At 51.7% G+C, this 26,367-nt stretch overlaps 1 protein-coding gene across 1 annotated transcript in view; it reads right to left on the reverse strand.

The window, feature by feature from the left end:
* The window catches only part of CYRIB (CYFIP related Rac1 interactor B), a gene marked incomplete at its 5' end in the record, with an annotated part of 154,123 nt that extends 129,684 nt beyond the window's left edge, over nt 1-24,439 (reverse strand). The window contains one exon of the mRNA XM_079722389.1: nt 24,355-24,439. Within this exon, the coding sequence (XP_079578515.1) occupies nt 24,355-24,439 (85 nt within the window). The remainder of the gene's footprint in view (nt 1-24,354) is intronic.
* Between the last annotated feature and the right edge of the window lie 1,928 nt (nt 24,440-26,367).

The following is a 26,367-nucleotide window of genomic DNA, read 5'->3' on the forward strand; positions in this document are numbered from 1 at the left end:
TTGTTTGGTTCTGTGTATGTCCCATTCATCTCTAAAGAAAAAGCACCTTGCAGAGTGGCAGTGATTTCAGAAACAGCCTGGAGTTTGCATTTCTGGCGGCTCCTTTCACTCACTGTGTGACCTTAGACAAGTCACTTAACCTCTCTGAGGCTCAGTTGCTTCATCTTCAAACAATGGCAGAAACACCATCCACGGAACAGAGTTTGAGTCCCTCGGGCTCTAGTTAAGGGCTTGGCAGGAATTCCCTGACAGTCCAATGGTTAGCACTCTGTGCTCTCACTGCTGAGGGCGTGGGTTCAATCCCTGGTCAGGGAAGCAAAATCCCACAAGCCACACAGCACAGCCAAAAGGAGAAAAAAAAAAAAAAAAAAGAAAGAAAAGGGGGGGCTTGGCCTCTCTGCTGACCTAGGTCATCACCTTGGATTCTCTAAGTCTTTCCCCTCCCGCCTCCCATTAACTGCTTAACTTACAGGCCATGATCCTCAGAGACCCGCTCAGACCAGGCCAGCCAACGTCATCCCACCCACACCTCCCTCTCATGCAGAGTCAGGCCCTAGGCGGCCGCCTTCCTGCCTGCGGACTAACCACTCCTTGGTCAGGTGCCCCCAAGGCCCTGTCAGCTCTGGGGCCCAGCTCTACAACCTGGTCATCCAGGTCTGGCCAAGAAGCCCCACGGTCAAGTTTCTCCTCAAAGGCCTAAAAACGGGCTTCCCTGGTGGCGCAGTGGTTGGGAGTCCGCCTGCCGATGCAGGGGACGCAGGTTCGTGCCCCGGTCCGGGAGGATCCCACATGCCGCGGAGCGGCCGGGCCCGTGAGCCATGGCCGCTGAGCCTGCGCGTCCGGAGCCTGTGCTCCGCAACGGGAGAGGCCGCAGCGGTGAGAGGCCCGCGTGCCGCAAAAAAAAAAAAAAAAAAAAAAAAGGCCTAAAACCCTCTAACGGTCACCATAAAATTACTCACTTTTTCCCTCGTGGAAATTTAAAGTAAGTCACTGAAGTCTATCCAACACTTTCCCACATAGAACATGCAGTGCTTGCAAGATTCCTTTACCCATCTCTGTCCGAAATGAAGCTTGTGTTCTGTTTACTGCTGTCACTGAGGAAGCGAGAGGGGCCTGCCTAGCCACCAAGCTCACACTGAACGATCAGGCTTTCTGTCTGGCTCTCATGTCTGTCAATCCCACCCCCCCCCCCCACGGCAGGGTCAGGGGCCTCACCCCCATCTCCTCCTGGGTAGACATCTGTCTATAGACTGAACCCTCCATGTCTGCTCGCCAGCCCCCAACCCCACCCAGTGAGGAGTCTAGATGGGCTCAGACAAGGGGGGAGAAGCAGAACTCATAAGCAGAAGCTGGAATGGGGCAGTGGGGGGATGCCAATGTGTGGCAGACCTGCTTGGAGTAAGAAAGGCAGGCATGGTGTTGGCAGCAGCATGGATGGGCCTAGTGATAACCATACTAGGTGAAGTAAGCCAGACAGAGACAAGTACCATATGATGCTGCTTATATGTGGAATCTAAAAACAATGATACAGAAATAGACCCACAGACACAGAAAACAAGCTTATGGTCACCAAAGCGGAAAGGGAGGGAGGGACAAATCAGGAGTTTGGGATTAACAGATACACACTGCTATATATAAAATAGATAACCCACAAGGACCTGCTGTAGAGCACAGAACTATACTCAGTATTTTGTAATAACCTATATGGGGAAAGAATCTGAAAAAGAATGTATGTATATGTATAACTGAATCACTCTGCTATACATCTGAAAGCAACAACATTGTAAATCAACTATACTTCAATTTTTAAAAATAATAATAATAAAAGAAGAAAGGCATGGTGAGTTAACCCTTCGACTCACCCCATGTCTCGACTTGAACTTTCTGCCTCATTAGTTATATTACAAGTACCAACATCAGGTCTCATCCAATGCCAAAACCCCAAACTTTGACAACACCCGAAACAAACCTGGTGATAAGAGAATGTAGGATGGATCAAGGATCACAGATCTAGAACCCCAACAGACTGTTAATAATAATGTCTTGAGTTGTGGGGTTTATACTGGGGGTGGAGGGAACCCTCATGAATGGCTGCTGGGAATCAAAACTAGTGCAACCACTTTGGAAAGCAGTTTGGCAGCTTCTCAAAAGTTAAATATAGAAATCCACACAACCCAGGAAATTCCACTCCTAGGCATCTACCCAGGAGAAGTGAAAAACCCACGTTCACACAAAGGCTTTTACACGAATGCTCATAGCAGCGTTAGTCCTAATGGCCCCAAACTGGAAACAACACAGCTGTCCATCAACTGGTGAGTGGAGAAATGATGTGATATACCCATACAACAGGATATTTTTCCACAGTAAAAACGGACGAAATACCGACAACATGGATGAACCTGAATAACACTACGCTCAGTAAAAGAAGCCAGACACAGATCACATATTCCACTTATATGAAATGTCCCAAAGGCAATTTTACAGGCAAATTTATAGAGACAAAAAGTAGAGTAGTGGTTACCTGGGGCTTGAGGACGGAGATTATCTGTGAATGGACATGAAGGATCTCATCGGGGTGAGGGAAATATTCAAAAAACTGTATTACGGCCACGGCTGCACCACTTGGTAAAGTGACTAAAAATCACTGAATTGTACACTTGAAATGGGTAGATTTTAGATACATAAAGTATACCGTGCATTGGTTTCCTATGGCTGCTGTAACAAAGTACCACAAATTTGGTGGCTTAAAATAACACAGATGTATTGTCTTGTAATTCTGCAGATCAGAAATCCAGAATGGGCTTCACCGGGTTGAAGTCAAGGTGTCAGCAGGGCCAGGCTCCCTCCAGAGGTTCTACTAGGGGAGGACCTGTTCTCCCGTTCCTGGTGGCCGTGAGCATTCCTTGGTTTGTGGCCCCCTCCTCCGGCTTCACAGAAAGCAGTGTTAGCAGCTTCAGATCTCCGATTCTGACCCTCCGTTTCCATCATCACACCTCCTCCGTGCCTCTGACCCTCCCACCTTCCTCTTCTAAGGCCCACCTGGATAATACAGAATGATCTTCCCATCTCAAGGTTCCTTAGGCACATCAGTAAAGTCCCTTTTGCCACATAAGGTAATGTATTCACAGGTTCTGGGGACTAGGACCTGGGCATCTTTGGAAGGACATTATTCTGTCTAACATACACCTCAATAAAGCTGTCATGGGACTTCCCTGGTGGTCCAGCGGGTAAGACTCCATGCTCCCAATGCAGGGGGCCTGGGTTCGATCCCTGGTCAAGGAACTAGATCCCGCATGCTGCAACTAGGAAGTCCACATGCCACAACTAAAGATCCTGCACGCCACAACTAAAGATCCTGCACGCCGCAACTAAGACCCAGCACAACCTAAATAAATAAATAAATAAACAAATACTTAAAAAAAAATTAAAGCTGTCACAAAAACAAAAAAAAGTAGCTAGTGCAGGATGTGGCCAGCATGTGGGACTCATGCAGGTGACTGCCTAGAACCCCCACCCCTGAAGAAGCCCTCCGGAGCCCTGTCCTAGGGCAGCACGTGCAGCATAAATGAACTGAAAGGGTCCTCATTTTGGCCTCAAAACCTAGGAGGGAATGGGGCAAGAGAACAGTTAAATCCTGGCAAGAAGACCCGGATAATTGGTCAAGTTCTAGGTGAACGAGAGGATGAGAGGAGAGTGGGAGCAATGCCTTTAGTTTCCACTGACTTGACCCCCTGCCGTGCTCCTCCCCTCACTGGCAATTCTAAAGAAAAAGAGAACTTTCATGGCTGCACAGATCTGAGCGTCTTAGTGTTCTGAAATTTCCATCTCATTGATTATTTTAAAGGAACCCAAATTAAGTTAGTCCCCAGATGACCTCTGATTTTGGCAAGCACCTAAATCAATACGTAAGGAGCCACTCAGAGTTGCCACCTCAGCAGATACCTGGACCAGACCGTCCTTGTCAAGGTAACGGAGGAAAGCAACCAGGACTGGCCTCTGCTCCGTGGCAGCCTGATGCCCGCTCTCCCTTCACGCCTTACGGTAACCCTGCCAACGTCACCTCTCCGCCTAATCCTCATCAAAGTTATGGCCCTTCCCAGCATATGAAAACAACGTTTTCTTCTCTGTCTCTTCTGCTAGGCTATGTTCTGCCACATGCCTAGCACAGCGTAGGCACAAAGTAGGTATTCAGTAAACACTTGTAGATACATGTAGATGTATATAGTGTATGTGCATGTTTTATATATATATATATAAACATGTTTTTATCTGTAGCATACAGTTGGTATTCAAGGAAAGCTTGTTTTCATACATATATGCATGTTTTATACAGCAACATGTATACATATATAAGCATTTTTATACAGAGAACATAGGTATTCAGTGAATGGTATGTGTATGTATATGTGTGTATGTGTATATATGTGTAAGTGTGTATACATACACACACACACATATATATATATGAATGAAGGAACAGGCAAGGAATAAGACATGGTTTAAAGGAAGAACAGGCTGAAGAGCTGAAATGCAAACTCCAGGACGGCAAACATGCCATCTCTTTGGTTCTGCATCCCTAAGCCCTAGCACAGTGCCTGCTGGTACTTAGCAGGTGCTCAATAAATATTGGTTGAAGGGATGAACGGCCAGAAAGCCCCAGATCGGCCAGGATTAGGGACTCTTGATCTCCGCATCCCTGTGCCTCTGAGTGCAAACCTGACACACAGTCGGTGGCCCGATGTTTACGGAGCTGAACTGCAGCAGACTGGGTCTTCAAGGAATGGGATCAGGCTGGATGGTGTCTGCACCACAAAAAGGGAGGCATCCAGAGCAAGCTCACCTGTCTCAACATGTTACCAAGGTCCATGCTAGGGACGGGGTGCCTCACTCTGGCCTCAGTGGTACCTGTCAGTCAGGATTATTGATTACAGACAGCAGAAAAGAAAAAACGGAATTTGATGAGACAATAAGGGAAGGCTCCCAGAACCACCAGGCAGGCTGCATAAAGGGCCAGGAGATGGGCAGAGGGGAAATGTGGCCAAGGCTGTGCCCACAGAACATCTGCTTAGGACACTCCTGACTCCGAGGAACCTCTAACTCACCTGCATTGCTGCTGCGCTCAACCCGGAATCTGAGCCACGTGGCCACGTGGAGGCCACACGCCACGGCCTGAGCAGCTGGACGTGGGAAGAAAGCATGTCTGGTCCACCTCAGCTCCCGTACCGGGGGCAGAGCTCTGTTCCCCTCCAAGACCTACATCCTGGGAGATCCCCCAAAGAGGGAGGTGGGTAGGATGCTGAGCACCCCAAAATACAGAAAATGCCCGCAAGACACACCAACTCACTGAACTGTGGAATTAGGTCACTGCAGATCCACGAGCCCTGTCTCACCATAACTGGTCCACAGGGTGGACCCAGGGGCTCCCAGGGCGGCAGAAGTGAGAGGCCTCTGCCTGTCTACACAGCCCCGGAGCCAAGTGTGAACAAAAGAAGTGTTTCTTCATCTCTCACCCCAGAGAGCAAGCGTCACGCAGAATTTCAAGCATTTGCTATTGCAAAACACCTAACATAGTAGCAAAAGGTCATTTCCAGAAACATCCCTCTCTCTCTACCCCCATGAAGACATTAGACATCAGCTACACTCTGGATACCTTAATTGGCATTAACTGAAGTTCATTCATTCGTTTGTTCATTTGTTCATTCACTCTGCAAACTGTTCCAAGATCCAGATGTGCCAGGCTCCCTGCTGGGTTCTAGGGTTTCAAAGATGAATCAGTTGCCATCCCTGGCTTCCAGAAATTCAGCTGGATGAAGGAGAGGATTAAAAAAAGAGCAAGCTCTGCTTTGGGGATGGCAACTGTACTGCAGAGTTCGGGATTTGAATATGAGCTGCAGACCTTTTTTAGCAATTGCTGGGCATCACTCCATTTACACACACACACACACACACACACACACACACACACACACACACACACACACACACACACACACACACACACACACACAATGAGCTACCTCCTGAGTCAGCCATCATGGTACCGGGAACAAGGTCTGTATGTCCAAATCCGGATCCCATTAAGAAGGGCTGCTGGCTACTGAGTTGTCTTCAAATGTCCAGCCACAGACAGTCTCCCTCCCCGAGTGGGGGGACAAAAGGCAGAGGCTGACAGCGTCACCCAGCTGGCTGTGCTCTAAGGGAGACCCTAGGTCTTGGCAACAGTTGGTCCTCAGGAAGGCGGGAAATAAAGTTTGTCCTAGGTGCCCCTGCTTTACCCTCCACAACTCATAACACCCACGCCTGCCCCTTGTTCTATACTTCCTGGTTTATAAAACACTGTTACACATATCTGCTCATCCACCATTCATTCCCCAAATACCTGTTATATGTGAGGCACTCTGCTTAGAGCTAGGAATCTAAAGAGTAAGAAAACACAGCCCCTACCCTTTGGGATGCCACTTCCTCTGGGAAGCCCTCCTTGATCTCTCAGGCTGGGTTGCATGGCCCCCATCCCAGCATGTCTCCCACCCCAGCTCCCTCTATCATCGCTATCTGTCTCTCCATCTAAACTCCCCAGCTTAGATGAAAAAGGGACTCATTTACCTCTGACACCACTGTCCTCCCAAGGCCTAGTACCGTGCCTGACACAGTGGGAGCTGAATGCATGCCCTGAGGAAGCACCAGTGGGAACACCTGCGAGGATAGAAGGGCCTTCAGGGAAACCGAGACCCAGGGGACAGGGCACGTAAGACTCTTTAGGTTGAGAATCTGGCATCAGCATTCCACCCCCGGTTTCTAGATCAGGAAGTCTATCTCAGAGAGCTTGGGTGACCTGCCCAAGAGATTCTCGCTCATCCAACTAGCTGAGCCTCTAATCCCCCTCTCTTCACACCGATTTCCATACTAACAGGACACCCCCGCCAGCTTCTGGCTCACCCCCTTGCCAGGGGCCACAGAGTTCCATCTGCTTTCCTGTGAACAGCTCGTTGTTGGCACTTAATGTACTCTTTACCCTCCCCTGGGGCATTGTTTTAAGATACAAGGAGACTCCAATAAAGATGTTAAAAAAAATAAAAGATACAAGGAGATAGGAGCCTATCATTAAAACAAAGAAATGGATTCCTAATGATGGAATGTCTAGTACTCATTTATTCATTAAACAAATATTTACCGAACACCCACGGTATGCTCCATTTTAGGGGCAGAGAAGCAGGAGTGAACACAGGCAAAAATCACTGCCCTCTGAGGTCTGATCACGAGATGGTGTTACAAAAAGGTGGCATCCCTTTGGTGAATGAATGAATGAATCAATCAATCAATCAAAGGTAACATCAAGTGATCTCTTGCAGGTAATGTCGATGTAACTGAAGCTGAATCAGGGCACCTGATCTGTTGGCGCACACAATCCTTCACCCCCAGGTCACTCTACTAGCTATTGGGGATCCCCCTGCCTTCACTTACACTTTCAACAGCTACAGTATGAAAGAAACAGACGGAATGAACCTCCTTTTCTGGCCACTGCTGGCTTCCTAATTAAAGTCAAGGATTTGAGTTTACTTAAGGTCTATAAACACAGACCCAAAAAAAAGTATTTAAGACAAGGCAGATGAAATGCGGGTAAGGACTAGCTAATAAAATCAGGGGAAAATGCTGGGAGTTCTCAACTATGACTGTGATTAAACAAAACTTGTGGAGAGGATGCTCTGAGGGCCAAGGCGCATGAATGTGTGCAGGGCCTGAGTTTCCAGGGCAAAATGTAAACCATAACTTCCTGCGGAATTAATTGGTCCCCGGTGGGAGATCCATGCTAAGTTCCTCTGGACCTTGCAGGTTTCCCTGCCCCCTCCTGCCACTAGGTTGTCGTCAAGACTGCATCTAAAAAGCCGGTGGACTTGCAGGTTCGTTGGGGACAGCCTCTGGTAGATTAAAAGAGGCACCCAATGAAGCTCAGAAGCTGAGGCCGCCCCCTTCCAGAACATTCACTGTTACCAGGAGACTCAGTCTCCTCATCTGGTCACTGCACCAGACACTGGCTAAGGTCCCTTCCAACGACAGCTGCCCGCAAACTGCTCTTCCTCAGCCCAGGCAGGAACATGGGGTGTGGAAAAGGACCTCTCTCCTGAAATCTGGGTGCAGGTCTGGCCTGAATTTGAATGTGAGTGGCAGAGATGGCCAGGAGCCCAAGGATCTCCCAAAAAGCCGATGACTTCCCAGAGATCAAAGTGGGCAAACGAGGGGTGACACCCTGGGCCAGCTGTAACGAAACCCTAATGAACAAGTTTCCACAATTAAAGTCAACAGTAGGAGAGGAACCAGTGAGGCTCAGAAAACAGTCAATGTCTTTGATTAAGCGCTGATGAAATTCCCCGTCACTGCTTTGATCTGGCTCCCCCAGGAGTTTTGTTGGCTTTGCAATGTTTTCAAAGAAAATGATCTTGAAGAGACATGATTCCCCAAAAGCCACTAAACAGACACTGGCCCTTCCGCCTCCTCCCCCGCCTCGGAGCACACAGCAGTTTCCCAGATGAGTCTTCAGTGTCAGACAATGGTAACCTCGGCCCTTTTTCTGTACAAGATGAGCTTTCTCGCCAGTGTTTGCTCTCTGCTGGTCCAACTCCTTTATCAGAGTCCCGGTTTACCAAGGGCCTTCTGCATTTGAAACCAAAGCCAATCTCCTTGGGCTGGGACCAATCTCTCACAAAGCCAAGGCCCTGATAGACATCAAAGTGCTCTTGGGAATCTGACTTGGTGTTAATACCAGAGTGAAGCCCATCCCATTGAGTTGAGTCAACTCAACTCTACACCGCCCTGGAATCTGAGCCATTCTGAGTATAAATGATGGAGAGCAGGGACTTCCCTTCTGGTCTAGCGGTTAAGACTCTGCTTCCAATGCAGGGGGCGCTGGTTCGATCCCTGGTCAGGGAACTAAGATTCCACGTGAAGCTCAGAAGCTGAGGCCGCCCCCTTCCAGAACATTCACTGTTATCAGGAGACTCAGTCTCCTCATCTGGCCACTGCACCAGACACTGGCTAAGGTCCCTTCCAATGACAGCTGCCCACAAACTGCTCTTCCTCAGCCCGGGCAGGAGGAAGCCGTTGGTAAACCGGGACTCTGATAAAGGAGTTGGACCAGCAGAGAGCAAACACTGGCGAGAAAGCTCATCCTGTACAGAAAAAGGGCCGAGATTACCGCCGAGGTTACCATTGTCTGACACTGAAGACTCATCTGGGAAACTGCTGTGTGCTCCGAAGCGGCGGGGAGGAGGCGGAAGGGCCAGTGCCTGCTCTCCCCCTTGCAGCGCACCCCAAAAAGAAAAAGGCGGCAGGGAGGTGGGGGGCTTTGGGAGAGCAAATGGGCTCCACCCATTTGCATGTAGCTCCTTGAACGCTGGCCTGCCAGCTTTTGCACACGCTGTTCCCTTTGTCTGAAATGCTGTTCCCAGCGCTAGGCCTCAAGATTCAGTTCAAACTGTCACCTTATCTATAAAGCCTGCCCTAGCCCCTTCAGGCAAAGTTCAGTTCAACATGTCCTGAATGCGTGAGCCTGGGCTGTGCTTGGCTAGATGCACAGAGAAGAGAAACTTCCCCATATCTGGCTGTTGACCCTCCCAGGCTAGTATCTCCAAATAACTTCTTGCTTGCAACTTTTTAAAAAAAATTTTACTGTGCAGTATTTCAGACGTACAAAAAAATACATAAAGAATAATAAAACCGCCTCTTCTGCCCACCACCAAGCTTAAGGAACAAAATATAGTGAATACAAGCAAAGTCCCCTGGGTACCCCACCCCAAAACTATCTGTCTCCCCAGTTCCCCAGAGGTAAGCACTGTCCTGAATTGGATATTCTTACTGCCACGCATTTCTTTACAATTTTACTACATATGACTGTACTCCTTAAACAACGTATATCATTGTTTGGCAAGTTTTAAATTTTGCATAACCGTTAACACTTTGCATATTAGTACAATGACTTGTTTTTATGTCCATCTCCTCCCACAGTCCAGGACCCTCTGTGAGCAACGATTCCTGCCACGCTCTCTCTATGGGCACCCAACCCAAACCCTGGCACATAGTTCATGCTTGATGCTTGCTTGTTGAAAATGGTAAAAGGAGGGGGAGGGGAAGGAAGAGGAGGAGGAGAGAGGCGGGGCGGAGGAAAAGGAGAAGAAGAAGAAAACACGGAGGACAGGGTTTTTCCCCACTGGACCCAAAAAGGGAATGGGGGAGGGGTGCAGAAGGCCCCCCCAGTGGAGCCATCCGATTGCCTCCCAATCCCTGGAGTCTGAAGGCGTAAGACACAGCCCAGAGCTGGCTTAAGGGACCGAGCAGCATTTAATATGAGGAGCAGAACCCACAGGACTGTACTCGGCACACAGTAGGGGCTCTGGACCTGTCCGGTGAACGAATCACCATTTCTACAGATAAGAACATGGAGAGGCTGGAACAGAAAGTGTGATGGCCCAGAGAAGACCCAACCTGGGGACCCTCTGACGGACAGCAAGGGTCCTCTCTCCCTGAGGACCAATGTACTCTTTCGTTCAACTCCAGCTCCCACAGCCAAAGCCACGGGCTGCATTCTGATGTTCAACAACGGTACTAAATAACACAGCCCCAGGGGGCTTCCAGGAGCTTTGGAGGAGACAAATGAGAAGATGCTTCAACATGCGAGGGCGGGAGAGATGGGAGGACAGCTCAGGTGGCCAGAGAGCAGGCTGATTTCCAGAGTACAAGGAGTACCAGCCTTCAGAATAAAGGAGGGATGAGGCCTCAGTCAATGCCCCTTTCATTCATTAGGTGTGTCCCCTGACTTCTGAATTCTCTGCCAGCCCGAAGTGCACCTGTAAGGAGGCCACCAAGTGGAGCTGAAGAAGTGGAGCTAAGACTGAGTCTCAACTCTGGCCCTCAGCAGCTGTGCAGCCTTAGGCAAATCACTCAACCTCTCTGGGCTTCAAGTTTCTGAAAAAATTACGCACTCATTCTACAAACACTCTTAGATCGAGGCCTGACCTGTGGACCTCAAAGAGTAAAAGGCCCAGGCCCAGGGCTCGGCGAAGCTTAGTGGAAGAAGGCCACGGCATAAACACAAAGCACGCTACGGATATAAGGTACTGTTATTAGACTTTATTTTCTGTCCTAGAAGCCCCTTTCTTTTTTCTCTTCCTTCCTTGTTTCTTCTTTTAAGGGTCAAGACGTGGTATGCGGTCAACGTGAAGTAGACCAGAGAGCCAGGAAGCTCATCTTTAATTTAGCGCCGACAATACTCAGCTGGGCTTACTCTGGGCCAAAGGCTTTTTTCCGGCACATCTATTCACAGAGGACTGTTCCTCGAGTTAGCTCTCGACGGTTCTCCAAGGGAGCGCTTGTCCCAGGCTCTGACAGAGGCGAGGCGGGCAGACAGGGAAGGAAGATGGGAGGGGAAAACAGGGCAGACCTGGAACAGACGCACCCCCCACACTGCCCAGACAGCAGCTCCACCCCTCTGGGAGGACACGGGTGACAGAGCCCTCAGAGTATGGTCCTTAGGAGAGGGGGGCAGGGAGGTGACAGGCCTATCACACACCCAGCTTCCTCCTCCGGTACGGATGCTTCGTGATGCCCCCTCCACAGAGAAGCGAAGCAACGTGAAGCAACTGGCAGGGCTGGGCCCCCACGGCAGAGGCAAGGCCCCGTGTCCAGCAGCGGGTCTCCCGAGCCTCCGCCCTCTCTCGGGAGCAGATGAAACCCACACCCTCAGGTAACAAAAACCTTGGAGTTTTCATGGGCTTCAGCCTCGCCCAAGGATGAAAGCTTTTAGTAAACCCGCCTAACACCTGATGGGTCGCCCGCTGGGACTTGCTGAGCTGACCTGCAACTCCCGGCACAGTGCGGGTGAGGATTAAATGAGATGATGGACCCAGGCAGAAACTTATCCCACCGTGTGTTCTAGTCCTGACCCGGGAAACGGCGAAGATGAGGAAGGGGAGTGACTCAGCTCTGTGGCCCAGGGCTCAGCTCAGCAAGTAGCTTCCGACATTCGGCCGCAGCAGCACAACTGCCTGATGTACCTGTCACTTCCTCTGGAAGGTGCTTGGGAACAGAGGGCCCAGATGCCGGGCCCAACAGAGAACAGAGGAGGAAGAGAATGGAAAGAACAAGGGCTTTTCTGGACACTGAATAAATGGCTATTTGGAAATGATGCTAAAACGTGTCCCCGTTTCCTATGTGATCACAGAAACACATACACAAAAAATATGAATCTTGGGGTTTGAAGTGAATTTTTTTTTATACCTTTTTTAAAATTTACTTTTGGCTGCGTTGGGTCTTCGTTGCTACACATGGGCTTTCTCTAGTTGCGGAGAGCGGGGGCTACTCTTTGTTGCGGTGCGCGGGCTTCTCATTGCGGTGGCTTCTCTTGTTGTGGAGCACGGGCTGTAGGCGCGTAGCCTTCAGTAGTTGTGGCGCGCAGGCTCAGTAGTTGTGGCTCGCGGGCTCTAGAGCACAGGCTCAGTAGTTGTGGCGCATGGGCTTAGTTGCTCCGCAGCATGTGGGATCTTCCCCGACCAGGGCTCGAACCCGTGTCCCCGGCACTGGCAAGCGTATTCTTAACCACTGCGCCACCAGGGAAGTCCTTGAAGTGAACATTTTAAAACACTCCCATTTCAATTTTCCACCCAAAGCAGAAAATTAATGCATACGCTTCTTCCTCAAACCCACCTTTGGCACCTAGTTTCCAGGCACCTTTTTTGTGCCTCCCTTAAAAAAATGGCTGAGGAGTTATTTGAATCAGAACTGCTCCAAAATGAAGGCAAAGATGACAGGTGAGCTACAGAACTTGAAAGAAAATGGCATTTTAAACACAACAGAGACTGTCTGGAAATTTGCTATCCCCGTAACCGGCTGTAGCTCACCTCGGCGCCTTCACCTGCTTGTGGACATAAGGTTACACCTCTTCCACTCAGAACACACCAGGGCAGCTTCTCCTCCACGGGAACCAGAGTTCACTCTGCTTGCCACTGACAAAGACAATGCCACCCAAACAGAAAACAACCTTGCTATTGTTCACTGGTAGCTGACCCTCACCTTACCCTTCCCAGAAAATGATTTCCATATGACCTGAGGAGAGTTCCTGGGGTTGTGGTGGCTCTAGAAAAGTCACGTGACCTCCTCTGACCCACCCCCACCCCACCTCCGGGTTACCTCACTGATTATTTTACTACTATTAAATGCAACAATAATGTCTTCTGCCTGGGTCTAGGGTGTCTGATCCAGGGTGGCTGTTATAGTCAAGAACTGCCAGCTGTTCTTTCTCCAGTTGTCTTATATTCCTGTTAACAGGCCTGTTAGTATTGGAACCTCAGGAATGCCCAGGACTAAGCTTCAGGAGCTGGTCTGTTTCGTTATGCGCCGTGTACGAAGGGATCTCCCCTTCGGTTTTCTTGCTTTCCCTGGAAACAGCAGAGTTCTCAGTTTCTTAGAAGAAGAGACAGAACAGAGGTTTTCTTCCCATAAAAGTAACATAGCCACCACATTACAGAAAATGCGCCAAAGGGAGAAAGGAAAAGAAATTCGTCCAGATTCTTATCCGCCTTCCACAACCTCTGACACCAGTTTGGAGTGTTATTTCCTTCCAGTCTTTTTTCCTATATACGGCTGCTTTGCTCAGTTTCGCCCAGCCTCTGGGCCTTCACCTTGAGTGGCTACAGCAGAACTGATTCAGGTCTCTGGTTATGGTCAGACGCTTAGGTTACTTCCAACTTGTTTTGTTATTGTCAAAAAAGCTGAGTTGAAGATCTCTGTGCAACATTTTGTCTAGATTTTTTATTGTTTCCGTTTGACAGCTTCCCAGAAGTGGGGTCACTGGGTCAAAGGTTACAAAGATCTCCATGGCTCTTGATATAAATTGCCATGATTGCCCAGAAGGGTTGATCAAGGACCCAGCTGGCCACCAGCAAGAAGATACAGGTGCCTTCCCAGGATGACACGGTTCACAGGCATCCTGGGGGGAGGATGGGGCACCGGATGGATTTTCTCTTGAGTGAGCTCTCAGAGAACATTCCAGTCTCTGCACATCAGCAGGTGCATCTCAGGTGCTCTTCAATCCCTGCTGTTGCGTGGCAGCTCCATAATGCGTAGGAGAATAAGCTCCGAGGTGGAATCAAATACTCCCTCCCCGCTGCCCCACTTAACATGATCGGGGAACAAAAGATCAGGTTCCTTTTCTTTGGGTTTTAAATGTCCAAGGTCTTGAGACAAAGATCAGGTTAGCTGGAGAGAAGCATCTTCCAATCACATTCTCAGCCATGATCATGGGGGAGGGGGTCCCTGGGGGAATGGGTGGGGGACCTTCAAAAGGTCACAGCTCACCTGTTCCTCCTTTACTGCCGAGAGGGAGAGGCCAGGGTGAAGTCAGAAGTATGCAAATTCGGTTTCCTACACTTCCTCTGCATTTCACCACTGAAACTTTGAGAAACACCGCTTGGGGAAAGAGACAGTTCCACTGGGGGTGTCGGGGTCAGGGGGAGGAGGGCCTCAGGGAGCTGGGGTCATCTCTAAAGGCTGGAGTCCCCCATGGGCCCAGGAGGCCCTTTCAGATCAACTCCAGAATGGGGCATTCAACCACAGACGTGAGGTGTACAGGAACAAGGACAGTCCTAAATCTAGGAGCTGTTGTGATCAGAGAGACTGCTTTTATTCAAAAACCGGAGTCGGGCCTCACTAGGCCAGGAGAGGCTGTGTCCTTCCAGTCTACTAGGTCTCCCACACTGGAGCTGGACCCCCCAAAACTCTCCAAAGTTAATCACACTCAAGCAGAAGAGACCCCTGGAATAACTGTACATACACGCGTAATACATGGCATGCCAGCGGGTCAGGACAACTCCACATTCTCAAGATGTCCTCAATGTATCACAACATACAATGGAACTGTATCTCATGCTCATTTGACTTAGCTATATTCAGCTATACTCAAAGGGCCAAATGCTTTTTTTAAAAAATTTAAATAGTAAAAGTGTACTTTGTCTCTTGTATTTAATTGAATTTCTTTTTTGGATATTGTACATTGTACTTTACTGTATACTGTACACTAGTGCTTGTGCTATACATTCACGCACACATGTTACTGCACAGCATCACGTACACAAAATCACGTGTGCACAAATGATCCTTCAGGGGCAAATTAGGAGACTGTCTGAATCATTTTCACCATGCAGTTTTGCCTGCTGAGCTGACTTCTGGACTTCATGATTGAGATGTGCCTCCTGTGTAAGGTTTCTTCTCCTTTGGTGCTTTTAGGTCTTGAGGGATGTGTCTGTCTGTCAGGAACTAGCAGAAAATCAGTTTCGGATTAGAACAGGAAACCGGACCTCCAAGGCTGGTGAGCGCTGGAGAGGCCACCATGGCTTGGCAACCCGCCTGCCACGGACAGGCTGTCTGGTCACGAGAACTCCTCGCTGGGCCACGAGCTGGCCGTGTGGTCCTTAGTAGGGCTTTCACCTCCCTGGTCTGATCACTCATTCTTTCAGTGAGTGACCTAGATAACTTTCAAGTTCCTGCATGACTCTGGGCAACTCACATCACCTCTCTGGGCTTCCATGGGCTGTGTGAACAGGTTCCAACCCTGGATGAGAATCAGAGCTTCCCAAGCGGGATTCCTAGACGAGATTACACTGTGTTGAGATACTGACCTCCTCAGCACTTTGGGAGGGTGGCCCCAGGGTCAGTCATCTCCAGCCGAGAGATGCTTCCTCTTTTACTGCCCATTCCCCACCCCACACCTTGTAAATTCTGTTTCCTGAGTGGGCTGTGGCCTGAAAAAGGCTGAGAAGGATGGGACTGGGTGATCTTCAATGTCCTTTCCAACTTATACCAACTGCCCCACTCTCAGCAGTTAGAAACAGGTGGTACCCAGGTAAAGGATTATGCTACGTGGGGTTCCTCTAACTGGGTGCTGGGGACCAATGCGTCAGAATCATTGGAGTGCTTGTTAAAAATGTGGCTTCTTGACCCTCCCACCCAGGAAGCTTAAACATATGCAAGTTACGGTCAGATAAAAGAAATACTGGGCAAGAGGAAACACACACATAGAATATTCTGGCGAATTCACACACTGAAAATGGATGGGGGGAACACTACAAGCCCAGCGATTCATCCTGTATCCACCTTATTTCCTCAAGTCTACAGTGACCAATGCCCAAACACTGGGATTTTCCTGCCCAATTCAACCATCCACCCCAAAGCATGAACCCAGAGCACACTTCCTTCCCCCAAAACTTTGCCTTGTTGAGGGTGCATGCAGACAGAGTAATGCAGACGATGCATGTGCTACACGTCCCAACACCAAACGCATCAAGAGGTGCATTAATAGCACCAGTCACTTTCACATTGAATTTACCAAAAACCTCACCACTCAAATTAGCCCAAGTAATCTAGTTACAAGAGTCATTTATAAGTTCAGAACTTCCTGGGCTGACAAGTTCACAGTAGGTGGCTCTCGGCACTGATGGCTGCCAAGGTGCCTATCATGATGAGATGCCCACTTAGAAAACCACCACCGCCTTCCAGCAACATCTAGCATCGTCCAGCGGCAGCAGTGTCTGCTCCTTGGCAGACAAGTCTCTTCAGAGATTTTTTCGAGTTATGTTTGACGTACACTCAGAAGAGGTGGTAACAACAATAGGTGGGTGCTGAAGCTGGTGTAGCACTTTGCATTCCAGCTCTGCCTTTTATTCGCCTCTAAGTGTTCTCTGTTTGCTCATCTGTAAGGTGGGGATAATATAACTTGCCTCACAGAGTCACTGTGAGGTAAGAAATACCATCTGCAAAGTACACATTATCCATGCTCGACAAGGGAAAGTTATTACTATAATAAGGTAGACGAAAGAACCCCAAAAAACCAAAATCACAAAAACCCGCAATGTGACATTTACAGGAGCCTTGTTATTCGGGAGGCCTTTGGCTGGGTCATAAATGCGACAGAAAGTGTCAGATATGCTGTCTCACTCCCCAGCTCCCGCTCCCCTGCTCCCATCCCCTTCCATCACCCTGCCGCCCTGTCCTCTGGTGCCCGGTGACTCTCGCTACAAAACCAGAGTTCAGGGGAGCCGAGCAGACATCTTAGGATTTTACTGGCTGAGTTTCACTTCCTGGCTGCCTTCTGTATTTTACTTCACCTCTGGTTTCGAGCAAAGCTGGGGCCAGGCCAGCACAGAAACTGGCAGTAAAGGCCTCCCCTGGTCTACTCTGGGATTCCTCCCAGAGTCCCAGACCCTGAGGCTGAGCAGACAGGGGACTCTAAGTACTGAGCACCTGTGAGAGGCCAGGCCCACTGCACCCTTTCCTGACTTCAGAGCCACAACAAGCTGCAAAACAGGCACTGGGATGCCAGGGGAGGTTAGGCAAGCTGCAAAAGACCCCACAGTTAGGGAGTCACGTGTGAACCAGGAGGTACCAGGTCCTAAGTTCCACGGTTCTTCTCCCTTTCAAAGGAGAACCCCAGGGGGGCCAACCCCAGCGTTCAGTTTTGCATAAAAGCACTGCAGCAGTTTGCAACTACCTTACAGAGATACCTACCCTCCCATCAAATCCATATCCCGTGTCGCTGCCAGAAGGATATAGCCCTGGCCTGAAATCAGCACTGGACAAATCCGTGCCCACCCAGCGGTGACTATGTCTTCGTGGGGAAGGGGTGCCTTTTTGTTTTTGGTTTTGGTTTTTTGCTGTACGCGGGCCTCTCACTGTTGCGGCCTCTCCCGTTGCGGAGCACAGGCTTCGGACGCGCAGGCTCAGCGGCCATGGCTCACGGGCCCAGCCGCTCCGCGGCATGTGGGATCCTCCCGGACCGGGGCACGAACCCGTGTCCCCTGCATCGGCAGGCGGACTCTCAACCACTGCGCCACCAAGGAAGCCCGGGGGGTGTCTTTTTGGAGTGTTTCTACAAAGGGGCTAGGTTAGCAACTAGAGCACACATTACCTCATTCAGTCCTCCAGACAATCCAGAGAGGCAGGTGTTATTAGCCCAGCTCTGTCCGAGACGGTTCTGGCTCAGCAAGGCCCTGCGATTTGCCCAAGGTTACACAGCTACTGAGCGGTAGCGCCAGGACACCTTCGGCTCCGCAGTCTGACAGTATCTGCTGAGTGGGCACTGGGGTAACATTCCACAGAGCTCCCAGCAGCCAGACACAGCTGGTCCCAGGAGCCTGGCGGGGTGCATGGCTTCAAAGCCATCACTTTTCCCGCACCGGGCCTTCTCGTTCACTGTGGGCTTAAGCGCTCGGTCCCCTGCCAAAGGGAGGTCAGGGGCAGAGGTACCTTCTGTGCTGGAGGACGTCCAGCCCCCAGCATCTCCTTGGCCTCAGAGCCTTGCACTAAGGCAGCCCCGAGGCGCTCACAGAAAGACACTCTGGAGCCATGTGATAAGCTCGGTTTGGGAGCCAGAAGACCTGGGTTCCGGTCCTGACTTTGCCTCTTGGGCAAAATGCTTCCCCCTCTGGATCCCACTTCCCTCATCTGTTCAATTAAGAGTACGGGACGGGGCTTCCCTGGTGGCGCAGTGGTTGAGAGTCAGCCTGCCGATGCAGGGAACACGAGTTCGTGCCCCGGTCCGGGAAGATCCCACATGCCGCGGAGCGGCTGGGCCCGTGAGCCATGGCCACTGAGCCTGTGCGTCTGGAGCCTGTGCTCCACAATGGGAGAGGCCACAACAGTGAGAGGCCTGCGTACCACACACACACAAAAAAAAAAATTACAAGAGTACCGGACGCCTGAAGCCTGAAACTCTGAGCAAGAGGTTCCTGCTCAGTCCTTCCAGACCTTACCACGGGTGAAGGCCTGGCACACTCTCCCTGCTTCCCTCCCTTCCCTCCCTCTCCCACCCCACCTGGACTGCCCAGAGCACCCGGGCCCTGCTGGGCTACGGAGCACCTCTGGGTGGGTGGAGGGAGCTCTTCTCCACCCTCCCTTCAGTCCCCACCATCTTCATATTGGGGCATGTCTGTCTCCTCTGCTAACTAAGCCATCAGCTGCCAGGAGCCTCCGGGACCGTATTCTGATTCGCACCCTCAGTGCCAGCTGGGGTCCCAAATGAACGAGGCGGGTGGGGACCTCCAAGCTCTCCTTACTCAAAGTGCGGTCCACAGCCCAGAGCATCACATGGGGAGGTGTTAGAAATGCAGGCCTCCCACCCACCCCAGCCTGTGACTCAGAATCCGCAAGGGAATCCCCAAGGGATCCGGGGGCACACGCCAGTTTGGGAAGTGTTGCAAGGTGTCCCCCAGTTCTGACATGCCCTATCCCACATCCCTCGATTTGACCACCCAGCTGCCTCTTGACTTGTGGGCCTCAGTAGGGCTCACTAAAATGGAGCCTGTCATTAAGCAAAAAACATTCACCTTAGGAACCTTCTAGAAGCCTGCCACTGACTCTCAGATTCTAGAAGCAGCATCTGAAATGTACAGCCCCCCAGGGTGACTGCTGGCATGTGTGACCCACTGGCTCTCTGAGTCTCAAGGAGGCCCAGGCAGCTTCAAAATGTTCAGGGCTCTCCCCCTCAGTCCTGTGGCTCTGGCTACCCTCGTGTTCCCCATCCATCAGTCCCCATAAATGGATGACTGCCAACAGCCAAGAGCAGAGACAAACAGACCGGCAGCCCACCTGCCCCTCACGGGCCCTGCATCCACTACTCTTGACATTTATTCAACTTGGAAAGAGAAGGAACTCTTCCAAAACACGCTTTCAGTTTTTTTTTTTTAATAAACCCTGCAATTCCTCTAATGGCTTCAGATTATCTTAAATCTTTATAAAAATCATTCTCAGCATCACTACTTTAAACAAGTCTCCTCGTCAGCTTCGATTATTTATGTATTTATGAGCATGATGTCTCCTTCCCTCGGAGCAGATGGCAGCTAGTAAGTCTCTGGAAAGGAGAGGGAAAAAAAATCAACGGGACAAAACATAAACTCAGTGACTCCCCAGTTTACTCTCCTTGACAAGCTCTGGTACAAGGATCTCTCCATTCACAGTGGAAGCAGCATACTGTGGCCAGTCAACAAGTGGTCTGGGAAAGCATGGAGACTTGAACTTGAACCTAGGATGAAGCTGTCACCCAAGGGCTTGATCCTCAGTGGGAACTGGAGCCCCGTTAACGGAAGGACAGGACGATGGGACTGGGGCCAGGATAGAAAGAGCCCAGGAGTGGCAGGAAAGTGACATTTGCTGAGCACCGTCCAGGTGCCATACACTGTGCTGGGAGGCTCCCCAGACCACCCCTGTGTTGACCTTCACAACAACCTTTCCAGGCAGCATACATTCTTCATTTGAAAGATGAAGAAGGCCCAGAGAGAGGAAGGCCACGGAGCTCGTAAGCAGCACAACCAGAATGGAAACCCGGACAGTGTGGCCCCCAAACCCATACCCACGCTGCCTCTGAAGCAAAAAGGACGAGAGGAAAATACAGTTGCTGTTAACCTCATGCATCCTTGGCTACAGAGTTATTATCTTCCCTTCAACCTGGTGAGGCCAATCACCCCTTTTAAGACCATCAAGGACTTAACTCCCAAAGTTCTACGGATGCAACAGAACTCTGTCCATTTGACAATCTGGGGGGATCAAGTCTTGGGTGACATCTGGAAGGAGTGGATACGAAGTTTATGAGAAGATATGAAAGCGTGTCTTAGGCACATAAGGAGCTCACTTTATGAGAGAGAGGAAAAAAGACCTTTTACCCTCAGGGATGGATGAAAAACAGGATCATAATGATTCTTCCTTCATCAGGCCTTTATCAAGTGTCCCAGACAGGGAAGGAGAAAAAGAATAAAATCAACCCTTCCCACCACCCTTCCTCAATTTACTTCTCTCCAGAAGCTCCAACTCAAGTTAAACAAGGGACATGGGGGCTTCCCTGGTGGCGCAGTGGTAGAGAGTCCGCCTGCCGATGCAGGGGACACGGGCTCGTGCCCTGGTCCGGGAGGATCCCACATGCCGCGGAGCGGCTGGGCCCGTGAGCCATGGCCGCTGAGCCTGCGCGTCCGGAGCCTGTGCTCCGCAACAGGAGAGAAAAAAAAAAAGGGACATGGCTCTAGCCTTTGAGACGCTTATGCTCTCTCTAGTTGAGGACACAGGGATCATTACTGCTGCTGCTGTTGATAATAATAAACACTGATGATTATGGCCATTTAATGGGGGCCTGTGCTGAGAGCATCACTCACATGACCACAATGTGCAAAACAATCCCCCCGATAGATCGTCCCATTTTACAAATGAGAACACTGAGGCTCTGAGAGGTGAAGAAACTTTGTGACATGCACACAGGCAGTAAGAGGGGGCAGTGAGGTGTGAATGTGGATCCTGCCCTCATGCTCAGGAGTCCTGTGAACTGGATGGAATGGGGCAGGGATGATTTTGCCCGTTTATACATGAGGAAAAGAAAGTTCTAAGAAGTTCATGACCTCTCTAAGGCTTCAGGCCAGGGCATAGCTAAAGTGGACTGAGTTTAAATCTGATGTTTCACAGACACACACTATGACCACAACGCTTGCTGGACGATGGTTTCACTGGAGAGAGAGAAACCGCTTTGGCGGCCAAGTCCCGGATCTCCAAAGCCACAGGACAGTGGCCTCTTCAATCAAGGAGATGATGAGCGTAAGGCCACAACCTCCTGGCACTGGTGCCCCTCAGGAGTCCCTCCTGTCATGGGCTCTGGGTCCTGAAGCAAGAACTGACAGAGACTGGGATTCCACAATGAGGAAGCAAGACACACTTGGGAGGAATGGCCAGAGAACAATTGCAAAAGGTCACCTACAGGCCAGTGCGCTGACCTTGAGGTAGAGACAGACTGTACCTCCACAAAGAGCAAACCATCCCTCTTTTGTTCATTCTGTCAAAAAAAAAAAAAAAAAAAAAAAAAAGCATGTACTGAGTATCCAGCATATGCCAGACAGCCTGCCAGGTGCCAGGGGAAACACAAAGGCCCTTTAGAAGGGAGCACAGTGCACAGGGAAGCGCAGCAGAGCTCTGCAGTCGGAAGTCTGGAGGAAGGACCTTGAATCTGCTGCTTAATTGGCTGAGGGTCTTGGGCCAAGTCCTGCACTTTCTCTAAGTCGCAAGATGAGAATAAAATCTCTACTTCATAGGTAACTATGGCCACTCTACGCCTTAGAAATGAATCTGTGCATGCTTAAACCTCAGCCGGCCACACAGAGGTGCCTGCTTTTGCCTCTTAAAATAATACCAGCACTCAGGCTCATCTCCTGCCCTCCAGCTGTGAGAGGAAAAAAAAAACAACAAAAAAAAGCACAGCTAAGGATCCTAAGTGAAGTGCACACAGGCCTTTGAGAGCTGAGAAAGGAGAAAAGGAATGGCTGTCAGAGAAAGCAAAACTACCTGAAAATCTCCCCAAGTGACCTGTGGAAATGCATAGCGAGCCTTTATACGAAGGCCGTTTCCAAGTACTCCTGAGGGTGAGTCCACCCTGGGCTCCTCAGCACACATGCTGTGCCCCTCCCCATGCCTAAAGTGTAGCAAGGATCGAGATAATTAATGCAAATTACAACGTGCCTCCCCAAGAAGAAAACTCAGGCCAGCTGACCACTTCTGCATGCCCCACCTAGGAGAAAACCCACCTCTCCCTAGCTTCCTCCTGTTTACAGGAACCCCAATGCCTGGGAAATCAGCCCAGCTGTCAGCCCTGGCAGCCCGCCCCGGCAGCCAGTCATCTGGCGGTGGCAATCAAAATGAGGCTGGCTTCCTTTTCATTTCCACTAAATGCAATCTTCCAAGAATAGGAGAGGCTCAAAGTCAGAGTTTAAGCTCCTTTTCATAAGACGTCAATATTTTCACAAGCTAATCCTCCTTGGGAAGGGGGTGGATTACATATATCCCAGGTGGCAAAATGTGGCTCTCTGGGGACCGTGGAATGGATGTTACAGGGCAAGGAAGCCAAAATGTGGGACCACACCCAGCCACTCACTTCTCAAAATTCACCACCCACCTATTCATTTCACAGGTATCTATGGAGCACCTCCCATGTGCCCCAGGCCCCTCTTCTACACGGTGGGGATGCAGAAATTAAAGGTGACTGACAATGACACGTCCCATCACTGCGCCCTCTCCAGGCCAGGAAACACACGCTCCTCTTCTCCAGGCCCAACTCAAAGCAGCCCATTTTAGAGACAGGCGCCTAAGACTCAGAGAGGGCAAGCGAGTTGCCCAAGGTCACACAGCTATTAAGTGGCAGAGCAAGGAATTAAACCTAGGTGCAAAGTCCTCGTGACACTCCCCGGCGAGGCCTCCTTCCCACTCAACCCCTCCCCCTCTGGCTCCATTTCTGCGGCAGGGGGAGGATCAAAGACCGCCGCCGGGGGCTCCAGTAAGGGAAGTCCTCGGTTCCTCTTTCCTTCCACCCCCCGACACAGGACACACAAGGTTCCATACCCACGGGCTGTGTACACAACCCCAGGGAAGCCGTGCAGGCTGCAGGGGCATCCACTCGTTAACACTGAACTTACATTAAAAAAAAAAAAAAAATGGAAAAAAAATACGATGAAAAGATAAAGGGCAAAGAGGAAGTGCTCTTTAAACAGAGGCGGGTGGTCACCCCACGAGGAAGTCTTGAAGCCAAGGGAGATTCTGTTCACCGCCTCCAGTTCCTCAATTCTGAGACTGGCCTTCCAAGGCCCCAGTCGAAGTTAGCTGGGGGGTTGGGGGGTGCACGGCGCCCGGGGTCAGACCCTGCGCCCGCACCTGGCTAGCAGGAGGGGTCTGCGGCGGAGCGGCCACGCCGGGCACCCTCCCTCCGGGCGCAGCCGCGCGCTCCCCACAGCTGGGCGGACCCGGGCGGCGGCCCCTCAGCGTGCGCCCCTCGCACCCTCCGGCCCCTTCTCCCCCGAGGCGCATCCTCGGGGCGCCCCACGCGCCGGGGGCTCCCACCGCTGCGGCGCCCCCTCTCCAACCGCAGGGCGCCCAGCGCGGCCCGGATCGCACTCCCACCTCTCCCTGCACCCATCGCGCGCGCGCCCCGCACCCCACGCCCTCCCCGGTGGCAGATCGGCTCCCAGGGCGCGCGCAAGCGAGCCGGGCGGCCCGGGCGGCAGCGCCGGAGGAGCCCCGGGCACGTACCTGGCGGCCTGGGCGAGCGGCGAGGGGAGCGCGGCCGCCGGCGCTGGAGCGCAGGAGCCTCGGAGCCTCGGAGCCTCGGAGCCTCGGGTGCCGCCGCCGCCGCCGCCGCCGCTGCTTCCGGGTTGGCGGGTCTCACGTCACCGCCACAGGTTTGCGAGCGGCCCCCGCCGCGGCGGCCCAGCAGCACAGCAGCCCCGGCGACTGCCAGGCGAGAAATAACTATAAAAGGAAGAGACGCATCGAGGAGGAAGAGGAAACGCCGTTTACCTTCGAGAAGCCGCGCCGCGGGCGCTCTCACAAAAGGAGGACGCCCGCCGAAGCCGCCTCCCCCCGCGCCCCGTCCCCGCCGCATCGCGGGGCCCGGCGTCAGCGCGCGCGGCGCCCCGGGACCGCCCCGCGCCGGCCCCCACCCCACAACCCGGGGGCCGGGGCGCGGGTGACCTTGGGCAAGTCGCGGCGGGCGGGCGAGCGGCCGCCCGGGGGCGCGCTGGGGAGCTCGGCGCCCTCCCGGTGGCATAGACGAGGGAACTCCAGCTCTGCGAGGCGCGGGGATGGCCCAAGGGCACAGCCCGTCGGGCCCTCAGCGACCCCGACCTCCAGGCCGGCCGGGTTCCCGGCCCTGGGTCCGCTTTCCCCTCACCTGTGCGTGGGGAAGGATGCCGATCCCTGCCCCGCCCCCCTGGCGGGGGAGGCGTGGACAGCTTGTGCGTTCAAAGCATCCATTGGGCCCTCGACAGATATTCGCTGAGGGCCTACCAAGTGCCGGGGCCGACCTAGGTCCCCGAGAGGCAGCTGGGAATCCAAACAAGATCCCTGCCGCGGGGGCGCGGGGGTGGGGAGAGGGAGTGACAGGCAATAAACAAGCGTCCGATGTGTCTGGTGGTGCTAATGCTACAGAAGGAAAGATACCGCGGGGCCGGGGAGGGGGAGTTAGGAGTATCTGTGCTACCCTACGAGGCTCTCCAAGGACTTCCAGCACTGAAATTCCCAGACAAAATGCCCCTCACCAGAACTCCCTCGTTTCCGGTAATTGTAAGAGACCTCATCTTTCCTCTCGTCTGTAATGGCAAAGAGTGCATTTCTCTCCATGTAGCAAGACATGCCTAGGCAACTGAAATGCTTCTCTTCTCCCTCTGCCTTGCTCCCCCAACCCTCAAAGCCATCCAGCAGTGTCTTGAAATTCAGCCAAGTTTCTTAGGAATATAGACAGTGTTCTTTAAAGTATCTCCTCTGACCTCCAGCAGGACATCAAGAGTCACCTCAGAAGCTTCCACTGTCTTTCCACCCTCCACCTCTCCTGGATGTGTTGCCAGGAAAGGGGATGTGGTGACCAGTCACCAAATAATATTGAGTGCTGACTTACCTGATTATGACCTGTTTGTTTCTTTAGCGAGCCCCTTCTAAAGCCCTGTGCTAGGAGCTGGGGGCACTGAGATGGTAGGATTCCAACAGGACTTCCACGCGGCTCCTAGCCCTGGAGGGAGATGGCGGCCCACATGAATCCGTACCTGCAGGGAAGTAGCACAGATGACAGTGTATAGAGGGGACAGGGGGAAGGGGTGTTTACCCAGCTTGGAGTGGAGGGAGCCAAAGAGAGAACAACAGGAGGAAATCAGAAAGCCCTTCCTAGAAGTTCTGGGAGGCATTAGAAGCACCTGGAAGCTTGCTTGAGCACTGGCACTCTCACCCCTCCAAAAGGGGAACAGATGCTCCCCGGCAGTGGCGGAGGGTGGCATGGGGAGGGGCGGAACAGCTGGGTCTTGAACTATGGATGTGACGAGAAGCAGAGAAAGGATTTGGAATCAGACACAGCTGAGCGGAGTTTAGTTTCTTTCTTGGCCGCCTACAAAGTGGCATGAAAAATTCTGAACATTTTGGATATACTCACCAGGTGCCAAACGCTGTCCCCATCTAATTTAATTCCCACAACAGCCCCAGGGGGCAGGTTCATCACGCTCAGTGTTTTGCAAGATACTGGAGCTGGGAGAGAGATGGACTTTGCGCAAGGTCAGACTGATCAGATAGCGGTGGAGCTGGGCATGCACCCAGGTTGTCTGGCTCAAAGCCCGGCACTTAGCCACGCTGAGCCTCAGTTCGCTCATCTGTGAAATGGGATTGACCATAACTACTTCATTAGATGGTGCTGTCGGGGGGGGGGGGGCCGTTAAATGAAAGAGCACATGTGTAGAACCTAGCACATTAATAGGACCCAGGAGAGAGCTATCACCATTGTAGTTATCATCACAGTCATTGTTAAAGTCATGGGGGCAGGAACTTTCT

Source organism: Hyperoodon ampullatus, assembly GCF_949752795.1.
Source record: "Hyperoodon ampullatus genome assembly, chromosome: 17".
NCBI lineage: Eukaryota > Metazoa > Chordata > Mammalia > Artiodactyla > Ziphiidae > Hyperoodon > Hyperoodon ampullatus.